We start from the raw sequence: 23,037 nt of genomic DNA on the forward strand, positions 1-23,037 counted from the left end.
GCTTTGTACAGTCAACTTCACTTTGTTGTTTGTATACACTAGGCTATTTGCAGTCACACATGGCCAGATCTTTTTCAGATGTCTGTATATGATGAAATATTAAGCCTTCACATGCTCAGTTTTAGTGATTGCAGACAGCTGTCCACACTTCAATATGTAATTTTTACAAAAAAAATGTCCAAACAGTCACTAGTGAGGCACAATGACATATTGTTTCTGTAAATAACTCTTGTCACATTCCAAATTATTTCCATAAGTATTTTTCTGTTTAATTTCTTCCTTCTTTATCATCATAACTGATAAAAAAAATATTAAAATAAAAGACCACTATGACAAACAGCCATTCTCTTTAAGACTTGTAAAGTACAATACTGAAAAAATGTCCATCTGATATACTTTTTTTGTCTACAATTCAATGTTGTGTTTACCATAAACCACAGAATTGTTGTTCCCATGCAAGGTAAAATTGAAACACAAAGGCAACAGCAACAAGTGTTGGTTTTTCCATATCTCCTCCTCTGTTTCCATTATCAATCATAATTCCCACATACCAAGCTTAAGATAGGAGGCCCCAATGGTATAATTTTTTCTTTAGTTCCTTACAAAGTAGTATCTGCTTCCAAGATTACAGTCATTCATATATATCTGCCAGCTGTATAAAATAATGTCTGATGTATGTGAACACTTCACTGTTACTTCTTATTGCGATGGTTATTGCCGACTTACAGGATGAGGTTTGTCAATGCCCCAGAAAGTGCACATCTGTAACTGATATTTCATGAACTCAAATGGGAATCCTAGGAGGAAAGACGACGTGCTTTGTGTGAAACATTATTGAGAAAACTTAGAGAACAGGCATTTGCAGCTGACTGGAGAATGATTCGACTGCAACTGACATACATTTTGTGTGAGGACTGCAAAGACAATATAAGACAAATTATGACTTGTACAGAAGCATACAGACAGTTGTTTTTCTGTCATTCTATTTGTGAGTGGAACAGTAAAGGAAATGATTAGTAGTGGTACAAAGTATCCTCCGCCATACACTGTATGGTGGCGTGTGTGGTATGTATGTAGATGGAGATGCAGAAGAATGGATGCATTCACATAGGTCAGTCTTTCTGTTTCCTACAAAAATAACAGAAAAACTACATACTTAGTTTAATAACTTAAACTAGTGCACTGTAGAATGATTCATTCATTCATTGCAGCAGTAAGAAATAGGGAGTGAAGTTAGAACTGATATTACAGTGTTGTGATGTGGGGAGTAAGCGTAGCAGTTAGAAAGGAATCTGTGAAAGGAAGACAAGAAGTGCTGGGAGAAGCAGGGAGGGGGGGCATTTAATATTTTCTTCTGCAGTTTCTGACATACTATTATTTTTAAATATTGAAACAACACTCACATCATGTAGATATTGCAGTGCTCTCAAGAATCTACTTTAGTAAATCTAGAATGAGTGCATATTATTAGTTTAACTAGTATGATTCTGGTAGTGTTTTGCGATCCAGTCAATGTACTACAGGATGTCCTGAAAGTAGGTACGAAATTAAAGTGCTACAGGACAAACAAAATTTGATGAAAATGTAATTTTTCCCCCTCTCTTAGAAAAACATTCAGTGCTTCTCCCATATATGTATGAAAAATAATAACCTCCATATGACCACCCAAGGCCGAGCAGCAACAAGCAATGTATTCATTGAAATTCTTGATGATACATTCACAAACATGTGGTGGGAAGCCACAATAACCCTTTCAATTTCATCCATCAATCGGTATATTATTTGCGGCTTGTTCACATACACTTTTGATTCCACAAATTGCCATGCAAAGAGACAATTTTTTGATGAAACTTCTCATTCAGCAGAGCAATCGTTTCAAGTTAAGTGTGACATGTCGCACCATCTTGTTGAAACCAAAAATCTTCATTTTCATCAATAAGAGGGAAAAGCCAATTAGAAAGCATGTTTCGGTAACAGTTGACCTTCACAGTGACGGTAGCTCCCTCATCATTTTCAAAAAAGTTCAGGCCCATTACTCCACTTGCCTAGAATCTTCACCACAGATTTGTGCATTGTGGATACATCTCATCTTCCACAGTCACCCACAGATTTTTGTTACCCCAAATTCTGCAGTTCTGATTACTGATGTTCACAGACATGGAAGTGTGCCTCGTCTAAGGAAATTATTCCTTTTGTGAAGTTCTCATTCTCTGCTTGTCGAGCCGAGACCCATTGAGCAGATCAGTGGCTCTTTTCCAGATCTGCAGGTTTCAACTCCTCTGTATGTTGAATCTTGTGTGGATGCATTTTCAGATTTTTTGAAAGGATTTCATGCAGTGGACTTGGTGATAAATTCAATTGCTAAGCTAGCAAATCGATTTTCTGAAGCTTACAGTCACATTGTCACACACAACAGCAATGTTTTCTTGTGTTCAAACAGAACGGAGTCATCCTGTTTTCTAAACGTTTGAAACAGAACCCGTGGTCTCAAACTTTGGGATCAACTTCCAAACTGATGATTCAGTTGGAGCAGCATTCCATCTGAGTGTCACATGTAATTCACGAATGGTTGCCTTGGAACTTTTGCTGTTTTTGTAATCACTTTTTATTACTTGAATACGTTGCTCAGTTTTCATTTGCTCCAAGATGAAAATAAACAACAATGCTCACCACACAAAAACTATCAGGCTACTAATGGAAAGGATTGCAGGTAGCAAACATGAAAAAACCGTGGCTCCAACCGTCATATGACAAAATGGTGGAAAATTCAAATTCGACTTTACTTCCCGGACACTCGGTACAATAGGGATAACAACTTTATATAACATTTAACCCATGCAGATGGGCAGTTTTTTCCCTTTCATACCATGTTTATTTACATGTGCTTGTCATTGAACTGCTGACCAGGAGAGGTCTCCAATGGTGGTATTGACTTTTTGAATAAAAAGGTGACCAAAGTCATTTCAATAAAGATTTAAAATAAACAATTTCAAAGCACCTGACTAAATTCCAACCCACAACATTCTGCTTATGGGGCCAGTAGCTTAACCACAATGCTGCTCAGCTGGCCTGTTAAATACCCTTTTCCAAAGCTGTAGAGCATCACACAAAAATCTGTTCCCCACCCCTCGCCCCCATGTCGCTTATATGCAAGCAAGGGCACACCAGGGTGAATGGCTGCAGTTTGTGATACATGGGACTGTAACCTACGTCACTGTACTGATAGATTCAAAAAGTCGATCTCACCACTGAGGACCTCTCCTTGTAAGAAGTGTCACTTTAGTCATAGAGTCAGCTATACATATTGTTTCCCATGTGCTCATTTCAGTAATGGAGGACACACTTTTTCATATTTCCAACGTAAACAAACTTAGCTTGCTGATAAGCAAAACATTTTAACATGATGGCGTGAAACAAAGGCACACTGTACTTTCAGTAGTTGCTAAACTTCCATAACACTATGGAAAGTATTGATTACTACTCACTAAACAGAGAAGGCGTTGAGTCACAGACAGGCACAATGAAATAGAATTCTAGAGATATTCATCTTTAAGTTCTTCATCTGAAGCAGAAAACTCGCACTAGTTCCTCCAAGCAAAACTCAAGATGTTGGATTTGTGTGAATGTATTGAGAGTTTTCTTCTTCTGATGGAGGGCTTTGTCCCAAAAACTGAATGTTTATAGCCTTCCTTTTTCCTGTGCCTGTCTGTGACTCAGTGCTTTCTTTGTATGGTGAGTAGCGTTCTGCCCAGTCCATACTGTTGTTATTCCATCCTAGGCTTCAATGGTATTTATTTGTGATCTTTCATTGCCATTTTTCAGCGAGATCCTAGCATTGGAGACAAATTTGCCAGTCGTGCGGGACAAAAGGGAATCTGCAGCCAGTTGTGGCCCACAGAGGACTTGCCATTCACTGAGACAGGAATGGTTCCAGATATTGTGTTTAATCCTCATGGTTTCCCATCTCGAATGACAATTGGTATGTTGAGCTCACATTGATCATTGCAGTGTGTTTCTTGTAATCCAAATGCTTCCATTTTAATATAATGACTACTGCTTTTGTTACTTTGTGGTTTAAAGAAAGTCGTGTATAAGAAAAAGGACAGTCACTCACCGCTTAGAGAAAGTGTCAAAGGAGTGGGTAGGCAAACAAATAAAGTGTTGAACAGTAGATCTAAACTTTTGCAGCTGCATTCTTTATTTGAACAATGCTTGTAGCCAAGACAGCAAGTATATGCATATATAAATTCACTGTGTGGTGAGTAGCAATGTGCCCATTCCATATTGTGGTTATTCTATCCTAGACTCCAGTGGTATTTATATGTGATCAAATGGACTATGTGAGTTAGTACAGTGGTAATAGGATGATAACAATTCGAATCCCCATCAAGGTATAGGTTTTCCATGGTTTCTGTAAATTATTTAAGGCAAATACCAGGATGGTTTCATTGAAAATGATATAGTTGATTCCCTTCATCCATTCCCAATTTGAGCTTATGCTGCAGCTTTACAATAGGCACCTCAGAAGAATGCCTGCTGGGAGGTGAGGGGGGTAGGACAAATGGTAGTGCCCCTCGCTTCCCTCTATCCCTAGCTACCCACGGTATGTGTTATTTCTCATTCGAAAGTATTGCTGTACTAATAGGTTTGATTGTTGGCCTTTTTGTTCACTATTTCTGGTCCTCCATTTTTCTTTATTATTATTATTATTATTATTATTATTATTATTATTATCATCTTATTTATTTATTTATTTGTTTGGGGGGGGGGGGGGGGGGGGGGGAGGCAGCAGTAGTGTCAAAGGGAAGAAATAAATGAGGAAATTCTACCATTAGTAATATTTCAACTGAACACAACTGAACTTTTATTGCTACAGATTTATTCATTTCGTCAGTTACATACAAAATAACAGCATTAATAAACCATTTATACAGCAGCCATTGATATCATGTTCACAGAGATAAAAAGTTTTATCTTTAGTATTGCGAAGTCTTAATGTATTCATGTCAATTTAACTGAAGTCAGTTACAGTTACAATGTTGGGGTCTTTGAATTTATGAAAAATGCTTAGTATTCTGCTCTAGAGAATATCACAGTGCACACTGAACTAGTTGCTGAGTTCCTATCAGGTGCATTCTTTATAGCAGTGACAACAGTGACCTCATTTTGACAATACATGAAACCCTTATCTTCTTCGCATCCTGCCTTTTACAAATTCGAAAGTGAGAGGTTAAAACCCCATGCAGACCTAGTACTTTTTGTCACTTATTGCTCCTTTCACCGAAAACAATGATTTGCATGTTTGAAAACTAAAAATGGGTATGGTCTACCACTTCAATAGAATCCTACATTGTTGAGGACTGCAGCGTTCAAACTGGCCATCGCATTGAGGATCACCTTTGTACATGTATGCTTACATTGCCAAACTGTCTCCCAACTTTGTTGGTTGGTGTAGTTGTTTTGAGGGATTTGCGTTGAATTATTCCAGAAGAGTGAAGGTGGCTCAGTGAGAGGGCTGAGGTAGGGATTGGGTTAGGCTGAGACGAGAGGCAGGTGTACATGATGAAGGGTGGGAAATAAGAAGGAATGCATGGAGGGTTAAAGGAGCTGCAGGAGTAGAGGGGTTGAATGGTGGGAGTGATAGGGGGAGTGAAGGGATTGTGGGTGTGTAAGTTAAGTTTCTACGAGTGAAAACAGCTTTGTAGAATGAGTGGTTGTATTCCTCCATACCATTGTTTGTTTCATCCTGAATTTTCAAATTTGCTATTGGGATGACTGGGTAAACAGGAACAGGGAGATTAAACTGCTAAAGAAAATTTTTTGATTGCAGTCACACATTAAAAGGAGTCATAATTCTCTTCCAAAAAAAGATGGTGGTATGATGAAATCATGTGTAAAGCAAGCTTCTGAAGTATATAGTTGCTATAAAATGAGTAAATGTATTTTTATAAAAGTCTTCATTTGCTTCCTTAGGTGTCAGCAGACATCAGCCAATTGAGGTATATGTCGAAAGATAACGAATATAAGGGAGACGACAACCACTTCTCATACAATGGAAGTATTGCAGGAGAAAGGTGTTTACTTCAATAGCTCAGCTTTGGAAATAATTGTTATAAAATAGATTTGGTTACAGTGAAAATGCCACATGCTTGTGGGCAGATGGATATTGGAAAAAGAAATGTTCAGCAGTAGATGTGGCTTGTGCATAGGATATGCTGACTAACTTGCAAGTTTCGTCTAGTGTTTTAGAGGCTTGACTACTAACAAGATAGTTCTGAGAATATATGACTACAGATGTCCAGTCAGTGAATATGCTGTTGAACTTCAACAGCTCTGGGTGCTTCTTTTCTGTACAAATCATCAGCATCCTCATTGCCAGATTTGTGAATTGTTATTTATTAAGTTCATTCATAATGTGCATAATCCAAATCATTTGATTCAGATGCAGGAGATGTATCAAGAATTTGTTAAGATCTCCACGACAAATGGAGTACAATTTACAATAATAACAGTATCTTAATTATAATACAATTTTTATAGGAAAAAAATCTAATGCCAATTTAAACCTTGCTCAAATTAGCAGTTCAACCTATGTGAATTCTTATACGAAGTAGAATAATTTTTCCCATAGGATCTTATGCCTGAGGGGCATACAGCTGTTAAGGTTTTACACACTGCCAAGAAGTGGTTGTGCCAATGCCCAGTTCCCAAGTCGAACAGGTTGAATTTGGACAGATTAGTAGATCTGCCTGGCCCTCATCTTCAGTCACTCACTTTTGTGACCAGCAGGTGTGGTATCTCGCAGAGTTGAAATTCCCTTCCACAACTGGATGGCTGCATTTTCATGTAGAAGTAGATTGTCTCAGTATTTTCTTACATGTCAACAGGTTATCCTGCAACTAATGGAGCTGGCCTTCTGTCGATTTCAATGATGCAGATGGAATAACCAGACACTAAGACCTGAGTGGAAAAAGAAAGGGGGGGGGGGTTATAGTGATCAGTGACGCGAGTCCAGTCCATCTCATGGGTGACTGAATGTGCTCCAGTGTTTACTGCTTGACTATTGTTTAGTTTCAGGGCTTGAGAGGCTGATACTTTCATGCAAAGATTGCAGACTGACAGGTGTTCTTGCATAGTCTTTAGGTGTAGTTTCTCCACCCTGCCCTGTTAACAGGATATTGTTACACCTCCTTTGCAGTGACGTCATGGTGCTGAATTAGGTATTCCTGATGCTCTCTCTCACACAGTTTTTGGCAGTGTACTCCTTGCTTGTGTGTGTTCTAGGGTCCCTAATTGTGTATGTTCATTATGCAGTCATTGTGTTCTGGACAAGCGTCTTGATGTTGTTCTAGACAGCTCAGAAAATTATATTTTCTGCTGTAATACTATTTTGCTGTGCAACATTCTTTAGAAATTTCATTTGGAATTTTGTATTCAGATCTCCTCCTTACTGACTTAATTACATGTTCACATCTTCATAATCAATTTTTTCTCTATTTAAAGCTAATTCCATAAAGCATAATCACTTTCATATAATTCCTTAATCTATAACACTAATTCCCAGATTAATCCTTACCTTTATTTATTAAAGCATGAAGCTGTGATGTGACTTAATTACTCCATATTACTTCTTTTTATATTACCAACCCAGGCAATAGGTAACTGATGCACAGGTAATTCTGGGTGTCATCCATCTCCTCTGCGATGCTATAAATTTATTTAATGAGTGAAGGGTATTTGGGTTTAAATTATCATTCAAAAAGGTTAAGCTCTGAACTGACAGTATCTCCAATGCTTCTCTACCCAAAACAGCAAAGAGTTTGTCAATTTGATCATTGCCACACCTGTAATCATGGTTGGAAGGTGGGAGGTTATTCCGGCTATATCGCAAACAATACCATTTGTTAGGTTGCCCCTGCCCCTTGTTTCTAGTGGAGTCATATCCTGCAGCTTCCCAATCTCGTAACTATTTAGAATTACACTTTCCATTGTGAAGATTGAAGAAAGCCATTGTGTGCCCATTTTCTGAAAATACGGTTTAGGGTGTTAACATGTCCCTCTGACATCTGTCGCTTCATGTCCCCCAGGAACGCTGTCATTCCTGTGGTCAGTAGGCACTTCACTGGTTCATATCCTACCCACTTTCCTACTGCGCCCCATTTATCTGATTAGCGGTGTACAATAAATAAAACATTGATACTGGACATTTAAGCATACTATTGGAAAACATACCTACACATGCAACCTTGCACCATCCATACTGGCTTCAACTACTGACTTGTGATAAACCAGTACCAAGCTGCCTTTATTTGGATCTGTTATGTACCTTAACTTTTTTGTAAAATCCTCTTGTGCTCTCCACAGTCTGGTTAGGAAAAGCTGCAATGGCAGAAGTGTGGAGTTCAGTTGCACATTTATTGCATGGAAGTCAACTTGCTGCAATGTAGTTGCTTCTGACCTTGCATCATTTATACTGTCTGTTAAAACCTGTAACAATCTGTCAATGGCTGTTTGCCCATTCAGTGTATACAGTTGGTTGTGTACTGTTTTGAGATGGCTGTTTATGGTCTGCTTGTGTGCTTCACACATACATAAATTGTGTTGCTAACTCCCAATACCATCCTTGTATTATTCAGTACAGCCTGTTCCATGTTTACCAATTGTTTGTTATGCTATTCTACCGTTGCCTTAGTAGTGGCTGCATCTTTTGCACGTGGCCAACTGTGTTGTGTAAATTTTGTCCACTGTCCCGAACACTGATCTCAACAGTTTTCCCACCTGCCTTTTTCTATCCTCTATTTCTCCGAACTAGTGCTCTTGTCCCCCAGTCAATCACCTGTTTAGCTTCTCCTTCAGTTTCTCGTAAGAAAGTTATAATCTGTGGTATTCTTCCTGAACTTCTGCCAGAATTCCATTTTTCACACATCTGCCTCAATTCTATGTAAGTGTCATCCAACTCTCACACCTCGTTTCTCATTTTTCACACATGACTCAACATTTAGAAATAGTGAGTTGAACCTTTTTGATACATTGATTTGCTTGTGGATGGAAAGGACAAGTGCAAAATTTTTGGATGTGAAGCAGGAGACATAACTGCCATAAAACTGACATAAAATTTGTATGCTGATCTGTAATTATAGTATCAGGAATGGCAGTTGTTAATATCCAATTGTTAACCACCATGTTTGCCACTGTGCTAGCTCAGAGGTCCAGAATTGCTATGATTGCTAAAACTGGGGAAAGTGATCTTTTATTTCAGAAGGTAGCAGGGGTAAAATACAGACTATTTAACAATGTGTATGGAAACCAGATGAGATTTAAAAAATTGAGGGGCATGAAAGGGGACAGTGGCTGAGAAGGGAGTGAGACAGGATTGTAACATATCAGAATGTTATTCAGTCTGCATACTGAGCAAGCTATGAAGGAAACCAAAGAAAAATTTGGAGTAGGAATTAAAGTCCATGGAGAAGAAATTAAAACTTTGAGGTTTGCCAATGACCTTGTAATTCTCTCTGAGACAACAAAGGACTTGAAAGAGCAGTTGAACAGAATGGACAGGGCCTTGAAAGATGAACATCAACAACTGCAAAACAAAGGTGATGGTGAGGGAACTAGATTACAAAACAAGACACTTAAAGTAGTAGATGAGTTTTGCCACTTGGGCGGCAAATTAACTGATGATGATGGTCAAATTAGAGAGGGTGTAAAAAGTAGACTGGCAATGGCCAGAAGAGCATTTCTAAAGAAGAGAAGTTTGTTAACACTGAATATAGATTTAAGTGTCAGGAAGTCCTTTCTGAAAGTATTTGCATGGAGTGTAGCCATAGTGAAACATGGATGAAAACGCATTTGCACAAGAAGAAAATGGAGGCTTTTGAAATGTGCTGCTACAGAATAATTCTGAAGATCAGATGGACAGAACATGTAATTAATGAGGTGGTATTGAATAGAATTGGGAAGAAAAGAAATGTGTGATACAACTGACTAGAAGAAGGGATTGGTTGATAGGACACATTCTGAGATATCAAGAGATCACCAATTTACTAGTGGAGGAAAGTGTGTGTATGTGGGGGGGACTACAAATCATAGAGGGAGATGGAGATAAAAAGATGAATACAGTAAGCAGATCCAGTGTGCAGAGGATGTAATTGTTTAGAGATGAAGTGGCTTGCACAGGGTAGAGTAGCATGGAGAGCTGCAACAAACCAGTCTTCGGACAGAACATCACAACAACATATTTATTTCCAGCTATTGCCATATTATATGGTCCAAAGATGTCCAAACCAAGAATTTCAAAAGATCTCAACATTCACAGCAATCTTTGCAATGGAATATACCGATAACTAAGATCTGTTCTTTGCACACATGGTGCACAGTCTTTCACATACTGTTCAACATTTTGTTTTCTGCTTCTTCACCAAACTTCTCAGCTTTGCACCAGTCTTGTTATACGTCCACTATGACTTGCCAATTGTTGCTCATGTGCCTGTCATAATACTTCGTTTCTAAATAATATCGGAGCCACCTCGTGTGGTTCACATTTTATACTTCCACATAGCAAACCATCACGTGTCTCAAACTGTGGCTGTGATCTAAATGTCCGACAGTCTCCATAGGCTGCCACTCTGACAAGCTTTTACCTGGTGCATGCAGAAGTCCAAAGTGCCTAGTGTGTTCCTGTTTGTATGCTCGTCCCCAGGTCTGTATACCACTTCTTAATTAAACTCACTTAGCTTCAATGTCCCCTGTGTTAACCTACTGGAAGAGTCTTCGAGTCCCAACAGCCACTTAGGGGAAACGTGATCCTTAACTACCTTAAACATTTGTCCTTATAACACCTAAAGTAGATAATATCATAAATAATAGCCAGCACTTCATTTTCTGTAAAACAAACCAGTTTATTGTTTTACAACCATCTAGATCGCTCCCACATGAACACAATGTGCTCCCTACAAAACTTCATTCTCTGTTGTGGAATAGTTATGTTTTGCTGTGTTCAACTTCTTCAATGCGTAAGCCATTGGATGTATCCTAGTATCCACAATTCGAGTCAAAACAACCTTGTTGTATTGCTTGCATCACACAGCAGGATGAACTCTTGCTCAAAGTTAGGAAATGTCGACACAGGACTTGGATATGGAGGCATGTTTCAATTTCTCAAATGCCATTTGTTTCACTTTCTCAAATACAGCCTTACATTTCACTGACCAATCAAATTTCACCCCTGTTATCAATAAACAATTCAAAGACTCAGCAATTTGTGCTAAATCCATCTAAAATTTTCTATAATAATTACAGAAACCTGAGAATGACTGTACCTGTTTCATAGTCTATAGTGGAACAGAGTCACGAACCCCTGATAGCCATGGATCAGTTTTTACTCTTTCCAGACTAAGTACATGCCCATGATAGTTTACTTCTGTTAGAGCAAAGTGGTGCTTAATGACATAGAATGTTAGACATGCTGCCTGCAGTCTTCTAAAAACTACTTCCATCCTTCTCATATGTTCTTGCATATCCTTTAAAAATACAATTATGTCTTGAAGGGAGACAATATATATTTTAGGTTTCAGTCCCAGAATTACTCCATCTAAGAGTCTGTGGAAAGCATCTGAAGCATTCTTCAGTCCAAACAGCATCCTACAATACTGGCAAAGCCCTCATGGTGTGGTAAAGTCTGTCTTCGGCTGGTCTTCTGGAACTACTTCAAATTGGTGTTGGCTGCTCTTCAGATCCGTAATTGAGAAGTATCTACACTGACTGAATGTGTTGAGGTTTCTGTAATGTTAGAGTCATGGAATATGCTTCAGTGATAACCTGTCTGTTGAGGTAATGATAATTGCAATAGAACTTACATTTCTTGGTATCAACTAATGATTTTGCGGGCAAAATCACAACACTCACAGTGCAGGAACTATCACCATTTTCAGTGATTGCATCAGCTAACTGCTTGTCAATGAATTCCTCCATCAGTGTTTGTAAATGCTTTAGTGCCCTGTATGTCATCCTATACACAACAGTGTTGCTTGCTGTCAGTATTTTATGTTGGTTATAGTTGTCACTGGTAAAGAACCCATCAGATTGAACAAATCCATGAATTTGAACACTAACTGCAGAATAGCAAATAGCGTGCTTGTAGCAATGGTCCTCACTCAGCCTATCAGTATTGCCTTCCTTTAAGATACTCAGACTGACAACCTTTAGGCCTTTGGTAGACTATCCTCATCCATGCAAAAATTGTCCACACTTCTGGGAACAATAAATACTCCATCTGTAATGCATACTATACTCCTATCAAATTCCTCATTGTAGTCCAGTAGTTCTACCAAGCACAATTCACTTGGTAGGTCCATACCTGTGCTAATCCGGATCAGTTTTCCTGTACCTGCTGGCATGTAATTTAATCTTTAGCATACCTGTACACTGTTTAGCTGGCAACACCTTCGTGACAGGTGTATCTTGCGATGTTGTTTCACTAACAGCTCTCTAACACCCCACCCCCCTACTCCCTCCTCCATCCTCCAACCCCCGGAAAAAAAGTTTCACCGAGCTTGATCATATGCCATGAAATATTATAACATGATTTTTATCCTGACTATCAGATCTGAGAATTGCACGTTACCCCATACCACAATGTGGCACACACTTCCATATGCACCTTAAAACTCTCGGCCTAATGCTGTAGGTGAGCAGTGTTGCTCTCAATGAGTCCACCTCATTGTTACACACTTGTCGCAACACACACTGAGGTAACAAAACCATGGGATAGAGGTAAGCATATATACAGATGGTGGTACTATTGCGTATACAAAGTATGAAAGGACTGAGCTATCATTTGCATTCAGATGATTCATATGAAAAGATATCCATCGTGATTATAGTCGCACAACAGGAATTAACAGATTTTGAATATGGAACAGCATTTGGAGCTAGATGCGAGGGAAATTCCATTTTGGAAATCGTTAAGGAATTTAATATTCCAATATCCACAGTGTCAAGAGTGTGCTGAGAATACCAGATTTCAGGCATTACCTGTCACCACGGACAGCGTAGTGGTCGACGCCTTCACTTAATGACCGAGAGCAGCAGCATTTGCTTAGAGTTATCAGTGCTAACAGACAAGCAGTTCTGCATGAAACAATTGCAGACATCAATTGGGATGTATGATAAACATATATGTTAGGACAGTGTGGCGAAATTTGTCGTTAACAGGTAGTGGCAGCAGATGAACAGCACGAGTGCCTTTGCTAACAGCACAATATCACCTGCAGTGCCTCTCCTGGGCTCATGATCACATTGATTGGTCCCTAGATGACTAGAAAACTGTGGCCTTGTAAGACGAGTCCTAATTTCAGTTGGTAAGAGCTAATGATAGGGTTCAAATGCGGCGCAGACCCTACAAGCCACGGACCCAGATTGTCAACAAGGCAGTGTGCAAGCTGGTGGTGGCTACATAATGGTTTGGGCAGTGTTTATGTGGACTGGGCTGGTTTATTGGCTAGAAATTGTTATGATCAGCTTCTTGCAGACAATTTGCAGCCATTTGTGGACATCTGTTTTTCCAAACAACAATGGAATTTTTATGGATAACAAAGTGCCCTGTCACAGAGCTACAACTATTCACGATTGGTTTGAAAAATTTTCTGGGCGATTCAAGCAAATGATCTGGCCACCGAGATCGCCCGGCATGAATTCTGTAGAACACTTACGGGACGTAATCGAGAGGTCAGTTTGTGCACAAAATCCTGCACCAGCAACACTTTCGCAATTATGGACGGCAGCAGGGCTCAGTGTTTGTGCGGGGCACTTCCAACGACTTCTTAAATCCGTGCCACATCGAGTTGCTGCACTCGCTGGGCAAAAGGAGGTCAACACAATATTATGAGGTATCCCACGATTTTTGTCACCTTAGTATGTACTGTGGAGACTGAAGCCTCTTCCTATCCAAGAGGGTCAAACTAAAAACACATATACACCTGTATCCACCAAGACTTCATGTTCCTCATTATTTACTTTGCCAAGCAAGCAACAGTCTGTCTCTGCACACATACTTGCAGTGTACCATTTTATTGGGAATGACATTCAACAGTTACGGCACTCCCAACAAATGCTTCCTTTGATCCTTTTTATTTTGCTTCCTATTCCTGCGTCACATGCACTGTGGTCAACCTCGCCATGCTTGAAACACTGCAGCTAGTGGCATTGCTTCATTACACAGCCCATCTGTCCACATCTGTAACAACTCACATGAGGTGAGAAGACACCACGGTCACTTTGTTTCTAAGTCACAATATAGATCTCTTCCAGCTGTGCGGAAATCTTGATAGCCAAGGACAAATCACTAGGATTTTCCATTATGTTCACTAAGGCCTTGGTGTCCCCTCCCTGGGATTCTCTCTCCCCACTCATGATTTGTAACACTTCCAGTACCTTCAGCAACTCCTCATTAACACAGTTTTGCTTTACTTCATCCTGGATAAAGTAATGAGGTTACTAGGGCATGACTCTTGTGCAACTCTTCAGAATTTCAATGGTGTCGCTTAAAGTCATTGCATACATTTCTGGTTGCAGCCTAACATCTATTATTAATTATGCTATATAACAAATAAGAATGCATTGCACCAATTCTATATCAACAATCAAAACAATTACACTAATATTTCTGATGTATCATGGCCCAGTGGGACTCACTACACTGTACTGCTGTTGTTTGTGGCCAAACCTTCTGCAAATATCACAAGTTACTGACAATAGTACAATGAATTCAAGCCCCTACAAATTACAGTATTGGCACTTAGTTGGCCTTAAATGTTCCTCTCGGCTGTTGCCCTGGAACCGTGACAGATCTGCAGGTTCCTGTTGTCCAAATAGTGCCACCCTGAGATTCATATGCTTATCTTGTCAACATTGCCTCAAAATAAAAGAAAAAAAGAAACAGGTCACCAAAAATTGGTCACTCACTGCACCACATAATGACAGATGCCAATGATGAGTTCTGATGTGCAGCAGTGGTTCATCTGTACTGCCAGAAGCTGACAAACACTTTCGGCTCCAAATTGTAGGGATTCACTGGATGTGAACAAGGGATCAGGATGGTCGAGTGGAGAGGTAGTGGTGAGGAACTGTGTCATGCTAAAAGTGTCAATGAGATAGCATTAAATTGACCTCCATTTATTGCTGAGATTTTACAGTGATTCAGTCTCTTCCGTGGTGTGGCCTGGTAGCAGCCATACTGCGTCTGCATTGCAGGAAAGTGCTGATTGACATGTCAGTGCCTTCTGTGAAAACTGTGGTCATAACCATTGGTGTTACCTGCGGTCAGGTTGGCAACATTAAGAGGTCATCCTGCAACTAACGGAGCTGGGTTTCCATTGGTATCAGTGATGCAGATGGAATGAGCAGACTGTGAGCCATGAGTGGAAGGAAGGGGAGGATTATATAGTAGTGGACAATGCGATTACCTTATACAGATGACCAAATGTGCTCCATTTCTTCAAGTGCATAATGTTTGTTGCTGGACTAATGTTTAGTTTCAGAACTTTAGAGCATTCTTTTTTACACTAGGTTTGTAGCCTGAAAAGCATTCTTGCATAGTCAAATTGCATCCTGCCCCTTTAACGTAATATCATTATGATGCCTTTGCAGCGATGTCACCTGTTTCCACATGATTAAATTCAGTGGAAACAGTTAACAGTTTAACCTTTAATTGACTAGGTTGATCTCAAGAAACAATGATTTCCAATACCTGTTGCATTAGCACTAAGGCTTACAATCCTTTTTAAATGGTGGCGTTGCTTTATCATCCACAGTATTTTGACACCGGATGGCAAGTACATGGTGGGTTGTATGAGAAGTGTAAGCTGCTAGATGGCACATGCTTCTGTTCCTAGTGAAATTGGGAGTGTGGGAAAACTTCCACACAGGCTTTTTCCATTCATCTTTATAAAACACTAGTGAATCCAGTAGCAATTGCTGTATATGTATGGGAACTGGATACATGTCTTAAACCCTCCCCCCCCCCCCCCCCCCCCAACCATATCCTCCCATAATCACGTCTCTGTCCATCTCTTCCCCTCGTCTCTGTCCTCCTCCTCCTCCTCCTCCTCCTCCTCTCTTCTCCTCTCTCTGACCTGATTTATTGTTATTGTGAACGTAACCCTGATTAGGAATAGAAGTCAATTTGAAGGGGTGAATCAGATGGAATCATTAGTACACAGGGTATGAGAAAGACCTTTCCAGCTGCACTATCTGTGAAGATCAGTAGCTTTGATAACAGTCTTTGGCATGGTTTTAATTTGTGAGCAGATAGGATTAGCAGTTTAGCCATAAACACAACTTTCCTGGGTGTATCTGAACACCAAACATTCAGTTTAAATTGTCACCTTTGGCCATCTGTTGTGTCGATGTTCCAAATTATTTTATGCCCAAGCTCCAACTGAGCAAGTTGGTCTCAACTGTGTCCGTTTTTAGGTTGAACGAGTGTTTTGTAAGCCACCTCCTTTGTTGATGGACTACATTTTCTAAGGACTCTCCCAATGAATCTCATCCTGGCACCCGCCTTACCAACAATTAATTTTATTTGATCATTCCACTTCAAATTGTTCTGTACGCATACTCCCAGATATTTTACAGAAGTAACTGCTACCAGTGTTTGTTCCGCTATCATATAATCATAAAATAAAGGATCCTTCTTTCTATGTATTTGCAGTACATTACATTACAATACATTACACTCCCTGCACCAAGTGCCTATCCGCTGCAGATCTTCCTGCATTTCGCTACAATTTTCTAATGCTGCAACTTCTCTGTATACTACAGCATCATCCGTGAAAAGCCGCATGGAAATTCCGACACTATCTACTAGGTCATTTATATATATTGTGAAAAGCAATGGTCCCATAACACTCCCCTGTGGCATGCCAGAGGTTACTTTAACGTCTGTAAACGTCTCTCCATTGAGAACAACATGCTGTGTTCTGTTTGCTAAAAATTCTTCAATCCAGCCACACAGCTTGTCTGATATTCCGTAGGCTCTTACCTTGTTTATCAGGCGGCAGTGCGGAACTGTATCGAACGCCTTCTGGAAGTCTAGGAAAATAGCATCTACCTGGGAGCCTGTATCTAATAATTTCTGGGTCTCATGAACAAATAAAGCGAGTTGGGTCTCACACGATCGCTGTTTCCGGAATCCATGTTGGTTCCTACAGAGTGGATTCTGGGTTTCCAAAAACGACATGATTCTCGACCAAAAAACATGTTCTAAAATTCTACAACAGATCGACGTCAGAGACATATGTCTATAGTTTTGTGCATCTGCTCGATGACCCTTCTTGATGACTGGGACTACCTGTGCTCTTTTCCAATCATTTGGAACCTTCCGTTCCTCTAGAGAATTGCGGTACACGGCTGTTAGAAGGGGGGCAAGTTCTTTCGCGTACTCTGTGTAAAATCGAATTGGTATTCCGTCAGGTCCAGTGGACGTTCCTCTTGCTATCTCATTCAGAGATAGCAATATAACGAGTTATCCTAGTTGGTAAATTATTTTCTATGTAAATAATGCCTCTATTAACATATTTATTTTATTATACTCTCTTTCAGCAATGATGATTGAAGTAATGGCAGGGAAATCTGCAGCAATACATGGATTGGTTCATGATGCCACACCTTTCAAATTTTCTGAAAAACAAACGGCAATAGAGTATTTTGGCAGTATGCTTGAAGCAGGTAAGTTGTTTTTAATCATTTGTGGAGCAGATTGAACAGACAAATAAAATAACCATAGACTGCTAATTACCCAGAATAATGAGTTATGATAACCTCCAAAGAAGCTGAACAGAAACAGTTGTGATACTTTACATTTGTTTTTACATTATTATTACACACAGGCATATAAAATTATGTTGCTGAAGTTTGCTAATGATTATGTGTGGATTGAGTAGACAAAGTTCAGAATGGAGAAATAAAAGGCACATAAAGTTTCAACATCAGCTCAGAGGAAACAGTAAATGGAAGGAGGAGAGGGGATCCTGAATAGGGTGAGGGGGGATGTATGATGGCTCCCCAAAGATGCAAGTGTGTGATTAAATAAGTGAAACAACCACATTTAAAAACAATATGAGTATGTTTTACTTTTTTCTGTGTCAATAAAATTGTGTTGTGGTCCACGGCCAGTAAAAGTAGCATTATTACATAATTCATTGTACATCTTCTTCACATGCCAGCACTTTTTTGTGTAAAGACTGTCTGTCAGACTGATGTGTTAGGCTTCTAGGTAAATGATGCTCTGAGACACAACTTAAGTCATTATCAAGATCTGCCTGAAGTTTCTTTGTTACCTTCAGTTTCCTTCATATTTTCATGAAGCAGGAGTCTTCTGGCTGCATTTTCCATCCAACAAACCAAATCATCCATTAAGAGAACTTTTCTCAAACAGGGACACCTTTTAAATTACTTCATCATTTAGAATCGTAACTCTTATGAAAAATGTAATCATTTAGACTGTGATAGCTGCTACTTGACATGTTTCAAGTTATTGTCTATTTTTGTTATGATCTTACACTTCATCTGTGGCTGCTACCTAACTGCAAAACTTCCTCTTCTTAACATTCCTGCAAAACTTAGGCTTTCTAATGATGTTGGAAGTCTGCAGTATTACTCCTGTTTCTACAAATCTCAAACAGAGCAAAGTGGACACATTAGAAGTTCTGTGAGGCTTTTTGCAGATAATGCTGATGTATACAGAGAAGTAGCAACACTAGTAAACTGTGACTAAGTGCAGGAAGACCTACAGAGAATCCGTACTTGCTGCATAGATTGGCAGTTGACTCTAACTTAAACAAATGCAATGTGTTGTGCACAAGGCTTAAAAACCCATTGTTGTACAGCTATGCATTTACAGAACAATCTCAGGAAGGAATCACATGCATAAAAATGTAGGAATTTGCATACAGAGAGATTTAAGGCAGTTAAGGCTCTGTACCAGATAGGGTTGTTATGGAAGATCCGAGGAGGAGCACTGCATTTCATTAGAGGTTCATTTAGTAAACGTGGGAGCATCATGGAGATGTTCATCCAACTCCAGTGGCAGATGCATCTACATCTGCATGATTACTCTGCTATTCACAATAAAGTGCCTGGCAGAAGGTTCAGTGACAAGAGAGGCAGAGAAGTATTGTGCATCCAGGGTCACTTTAAGACCTAAGGGACACAAGCCACTGCTTGGGTTGCCAAGCTGAGAAGGGCACTGGAGGTACCACAGCTGTAAGGTTTCTAAAAGGTTTATCACAATTAGTAGCAGCCACTTGAAGTGCCAAGCTAAGAGGGTCACTAGGGCTACCCAAGTGAAAAAATTTGTATACAGTTTGTTCACATTTAGTGATGAAAACTGAAACAGGTGAAAGTGTATGAGGGAATAGTGGGGTGCCAAATGATAAGTTGCTTGTTTGGAAAAATGTTGTCAAATCTGCCCTGTGCACATTTTGGCATGATCTACTGTAAAAATATTGAGAACGTACGTTCTAGAAGACTCAAACAATATATTGCTGTCTCGTACGTACATTTAACAAAAAGACAATGAAGGTAAAATGGGAGTGTGTCAGTCTGACATAAAGGCTTACCAACAATTCTTCTTTCAGACCAACCACGACAGGAACAGTAATGGGGGGCAAGTGACAAGGGTACACAAAATACCTCCACCACACACAGTAAAATGGCTTGTGCAGTATAAAAGTTGATGTAGTTGCCAATTGTAAAGGCATTAGACTGACATTTGTGAAGAACAAGTCTGAAATCCCCATCCATTGCAATATAGGTTTCCTGTGATTTTTCCAAAATTGTTTAATGTGATGGTTACAATTTTTCCTTTTTTAAAAGGACATGTCCAATTTATGCACCATCCTTAACATCAGAGCCTATGTTCCACCTCTAATGACATTGTTGATCAGATGTCAGACCCAAATTTTCCTTCCTCCTACAGTGGCTGGAGATTCCTCTCCTGTGCTACAACAAATGGCTACACATACTGTTAACTTTTAAATTCAAATTATCTAAGGGCATTTCCTTTTTAAGGGCCTTCCTGTTGACACCCTGTTCCCACTTCTCAATTGCACCCTATCCAGTTCATATCTAGCTTCATCTAATTGGGCTAGTGTGGTACAAAGCAGTCAGATTAAGATTTATGAAATTGTTGAGGCAGTATTCACCTCATAGCAATTGGTTTGAAATACACTGAATGAATATCAGGATGAGAGAAAGCTGAACATGTAACAGATACCTCGTTTGTTACCTCCAGACCAAAAATACTCAAGAGAGAGTTTTCAGAATCACATCAGAAAAAATGGAATTATAATCCCAAAGACATCTCACGTGTTTGTGTGTCTGTAGGCAATATGTGAATCTCATGTTCTGTCAGAAGGATAAAAATTGTATAAGAATTGTGGGCTTTCAAAAGTGAAGGTGCCACATCTGTCATCTAGCAGCTAATATTGTTGACTACAGGTACAGAGGTATGAGTTTCAGTGATCGTCTCTGACTTCCTGTGCTGGGAAGATCTTAACAAGGCCACTCAGCCTTGTGAAAGCGTATGAGAAATCACTTAGTAAAACAGTCTTTAACTACATTAATATTCTGCAACCATAAAGAAATGCATGCCATAGGGAACTACCAATTGTATCACGTGTTAGGGTTTCTTCCCATTAGATTCACATATGCTGGCAAGAATGATAGCTTAAATACCTCTGTTCACACTGCAATTATTGTAACCACGTATTTGTGATCCCTGTGGGAACACTATGCAGAGGTCTGTAGTATATTTCTAGTTTCCTCACTTTATTGTGGCTCTTGCAACTTTCTATGGAGCGATTATAGGATAACTGGAGTGTGTGTAAGTTCAGATGCTCTTCCTTGGACCAAAGAAACCTGCATTATTCTGTTTGAGTCCTATTTGGTATGGCTCCCACATATTAAGCAAGATTCTAGGATGGACAACATGACAATTTCATAAGCAATCTCTTTGTAGACTAGCACCATTTTCCAAGTATCCTACAAGAGAACTGAAGTCTGCCATATGCTGTACCTAACCTTCGACTGAGCCTTCACGGTCATTCCATTTCTTATCCCCACAAATCATTACACAAAGATATTTGTTTCCCCCCAGGGGGCTTGTCACTCTGGCTGGTTCGTGCTTGGCTACCACGGGGCCCCAGCCTTTGCAGAACTTTTTCCCTTCTGTGCTGCATGTCTATCCTCTTGCTACTCCTTTTCCCCTAGCTTGGGGAACATGTCTGGGGTATTATTGAGAATGTTCTGCATTCTGTTACTGACTTGCAAACAGTCTCAACTTTCTTTTTGGCTCCTTTTTCCTTTCTTTGTTTCCCTTCTCTGCTCGTTCCTCCGCTTTGGCGTTTGAGGATCCTCTTTTTTTTCTTCTTCCTCCCTGTGTACTCCTGAAGGCCAGCCCACACGTCTGACGCTTAAAAGGTGACTGGGTAACGAGTAATACCGAGCCCCAGCTCGACAGGTAGGGCTTGCACATACCTCCTGGTACAGGCCAGGCCCAGGGAGGGATGATTGCCTGAACTGTAACCTTCCCAGATTTCCCATTGGTCCCTCTGTCATATGTTCGGGAGGTGTTACCTGAGTTGTGAACAATCACCTAAGGCAGGTGCGCCCCCTTGTGTAGGGGTCCCCCCGTTGGAAGGAGTGCGCCATCGGAGACACTGGCAATCATGGGGGATTTCCTAGCGATGAGTCACTCATCCTCTCCATCATTGATGTCGACGAAATGTTAATGTAATGAGGCTACTGATTCTAAGATTTTTCCCGCTGCACCGCAGTTGTTCCTTGTGGTATCACATAGCAAAGACGGTCAGTCCTTCCCACGGTCAATCTGTTTATTATTCAGAAATGTGTTGATGCAATTGTTGGCCCTGTGAACTCCCGCTCTTGTTTACGGAATGGCATGTTGCTTTTGGAGATGGCTTCTGATGCTCAAGCACAACAACTCTTTGCTGCCTCACTTTTCCATTGCTACCCTGTTCGTGTCGAGGCACATAGAACTTTAAATTCGTCCTGTGGTGTAATTTACACCAGGCTGCTTGTGGGTGTAATGAAAAAGGTCAATTCCTCCTTGGTGCTCACCTGCACTATTTTCCTCACTTTTGATAGGGTGGTGCTGCCGTCCAAGATTAAAGCAGGCTATGAAATCATAACAGTCCGGCTGTACATTCCAAATCCGATGCACTGTTACCAATGTCATCAGTTCAATTACACAAGAACGTCTTGTCGACACCAAGCCAAATGCATAACCTGTGGCAGGGGCGAATGTCCACCTCCTTCTCCCCGTTGTATTAACTGCAATGGCGGCTACGTCGCTTCCTCCCAGAATTGTACCATCTATCTAGATGAGCAGGCTGTTGAAGAGATTTAGGTAAAGGAAAAAGTGCCTTACCCAGTAGCTCGCAAGTTACTGGCTAGTCACAAACTGTGTGTTCCCCCATCTGGCACTTATAGTTCAGTTCTTGTTACCCCTCGCTCCATGAAGGACATGGCTACACAGACATACGACCTCAAATTTGGCTCTGAGGTTGTGAAGTCACCCATTATCACAGTAGCATCACCATCCCCCGATCCTTCTGTGCAACAAACTGTCAAACTCTCCCCTAAAGGGGTGGAGCTACTCACTACACAACCAACAGGCAGGAAAGGCCAGAAGGAGTATTCTAGAGAAGACTTCTTCCGCCCGTGAAGCCAAACACCACCCAAGTCGTCTTCTGTCTGGAAGGACTCGAAAAAGTCTGCCGACGGTGTCGCCACGTGGTCGATTAGCCCGGCCAGCCTCTGTCTCACTGGTGCGCATCACCAACCGTTTTTTGGTGTTGGACTCCACTGACCACCTGCACAAGCACACCGATGCTTGTGTGGACGCCATGGAGCAGGATCCTAGTGCTTCTATGCCATATAGTAGTGACTCTCCACTGGCTGTCCCTCAGCCGACACTGAGTTGATACCCCTACATCTCTTCCTCCTCATGGCTGTCCT

The 23,037-nt window shown here is 40.4% G+C and overlaps 1 protein-coding gene across 1 annotated transcript in view; it reads left to right on the forward strand.

The window, feature by feature from the left end:
- The window catches only part of LOC126336927 (DNA-directed RNA polymerase I subunit RPA2), a 200,177-nt gene that overhangs the window by 153,656 nt on the left and 23,484 nt on the right, over positions 1 to 23,037 (forward strand). Inside the window, exons 17-18 of the mRNA XM_050001097.1 lie at positions 3,823 to 3,979; positions 17,599 to 17,724. Coding sequence (XP_049857054.1) covers positions 3,823 to 3,979; positions 17,599 to 17,724 — 283 coding nt within the window. The remainder of the gene's footprint in view (positions 1 to 3,822; positions 3,980 to 17,598; positions 17,725 to 23,037) is intronic.

This window comes from Schistocerca gregaria, chromosome 2 (genome assembly GCF_023897955.1).
Source record: "Schistocerca gregaria isolate iqSchGreg1 chromosome 2, iqSchGreg1.2, whole genome shotgun sequence".
Classification (NCBI taxonomy): domain Eukaryota; kingdom Metazoa; phylum Arthropoda; class Insecta; order Orthoptera; family Acrididae; genus Schistocerca; species Schistocerca gregaria.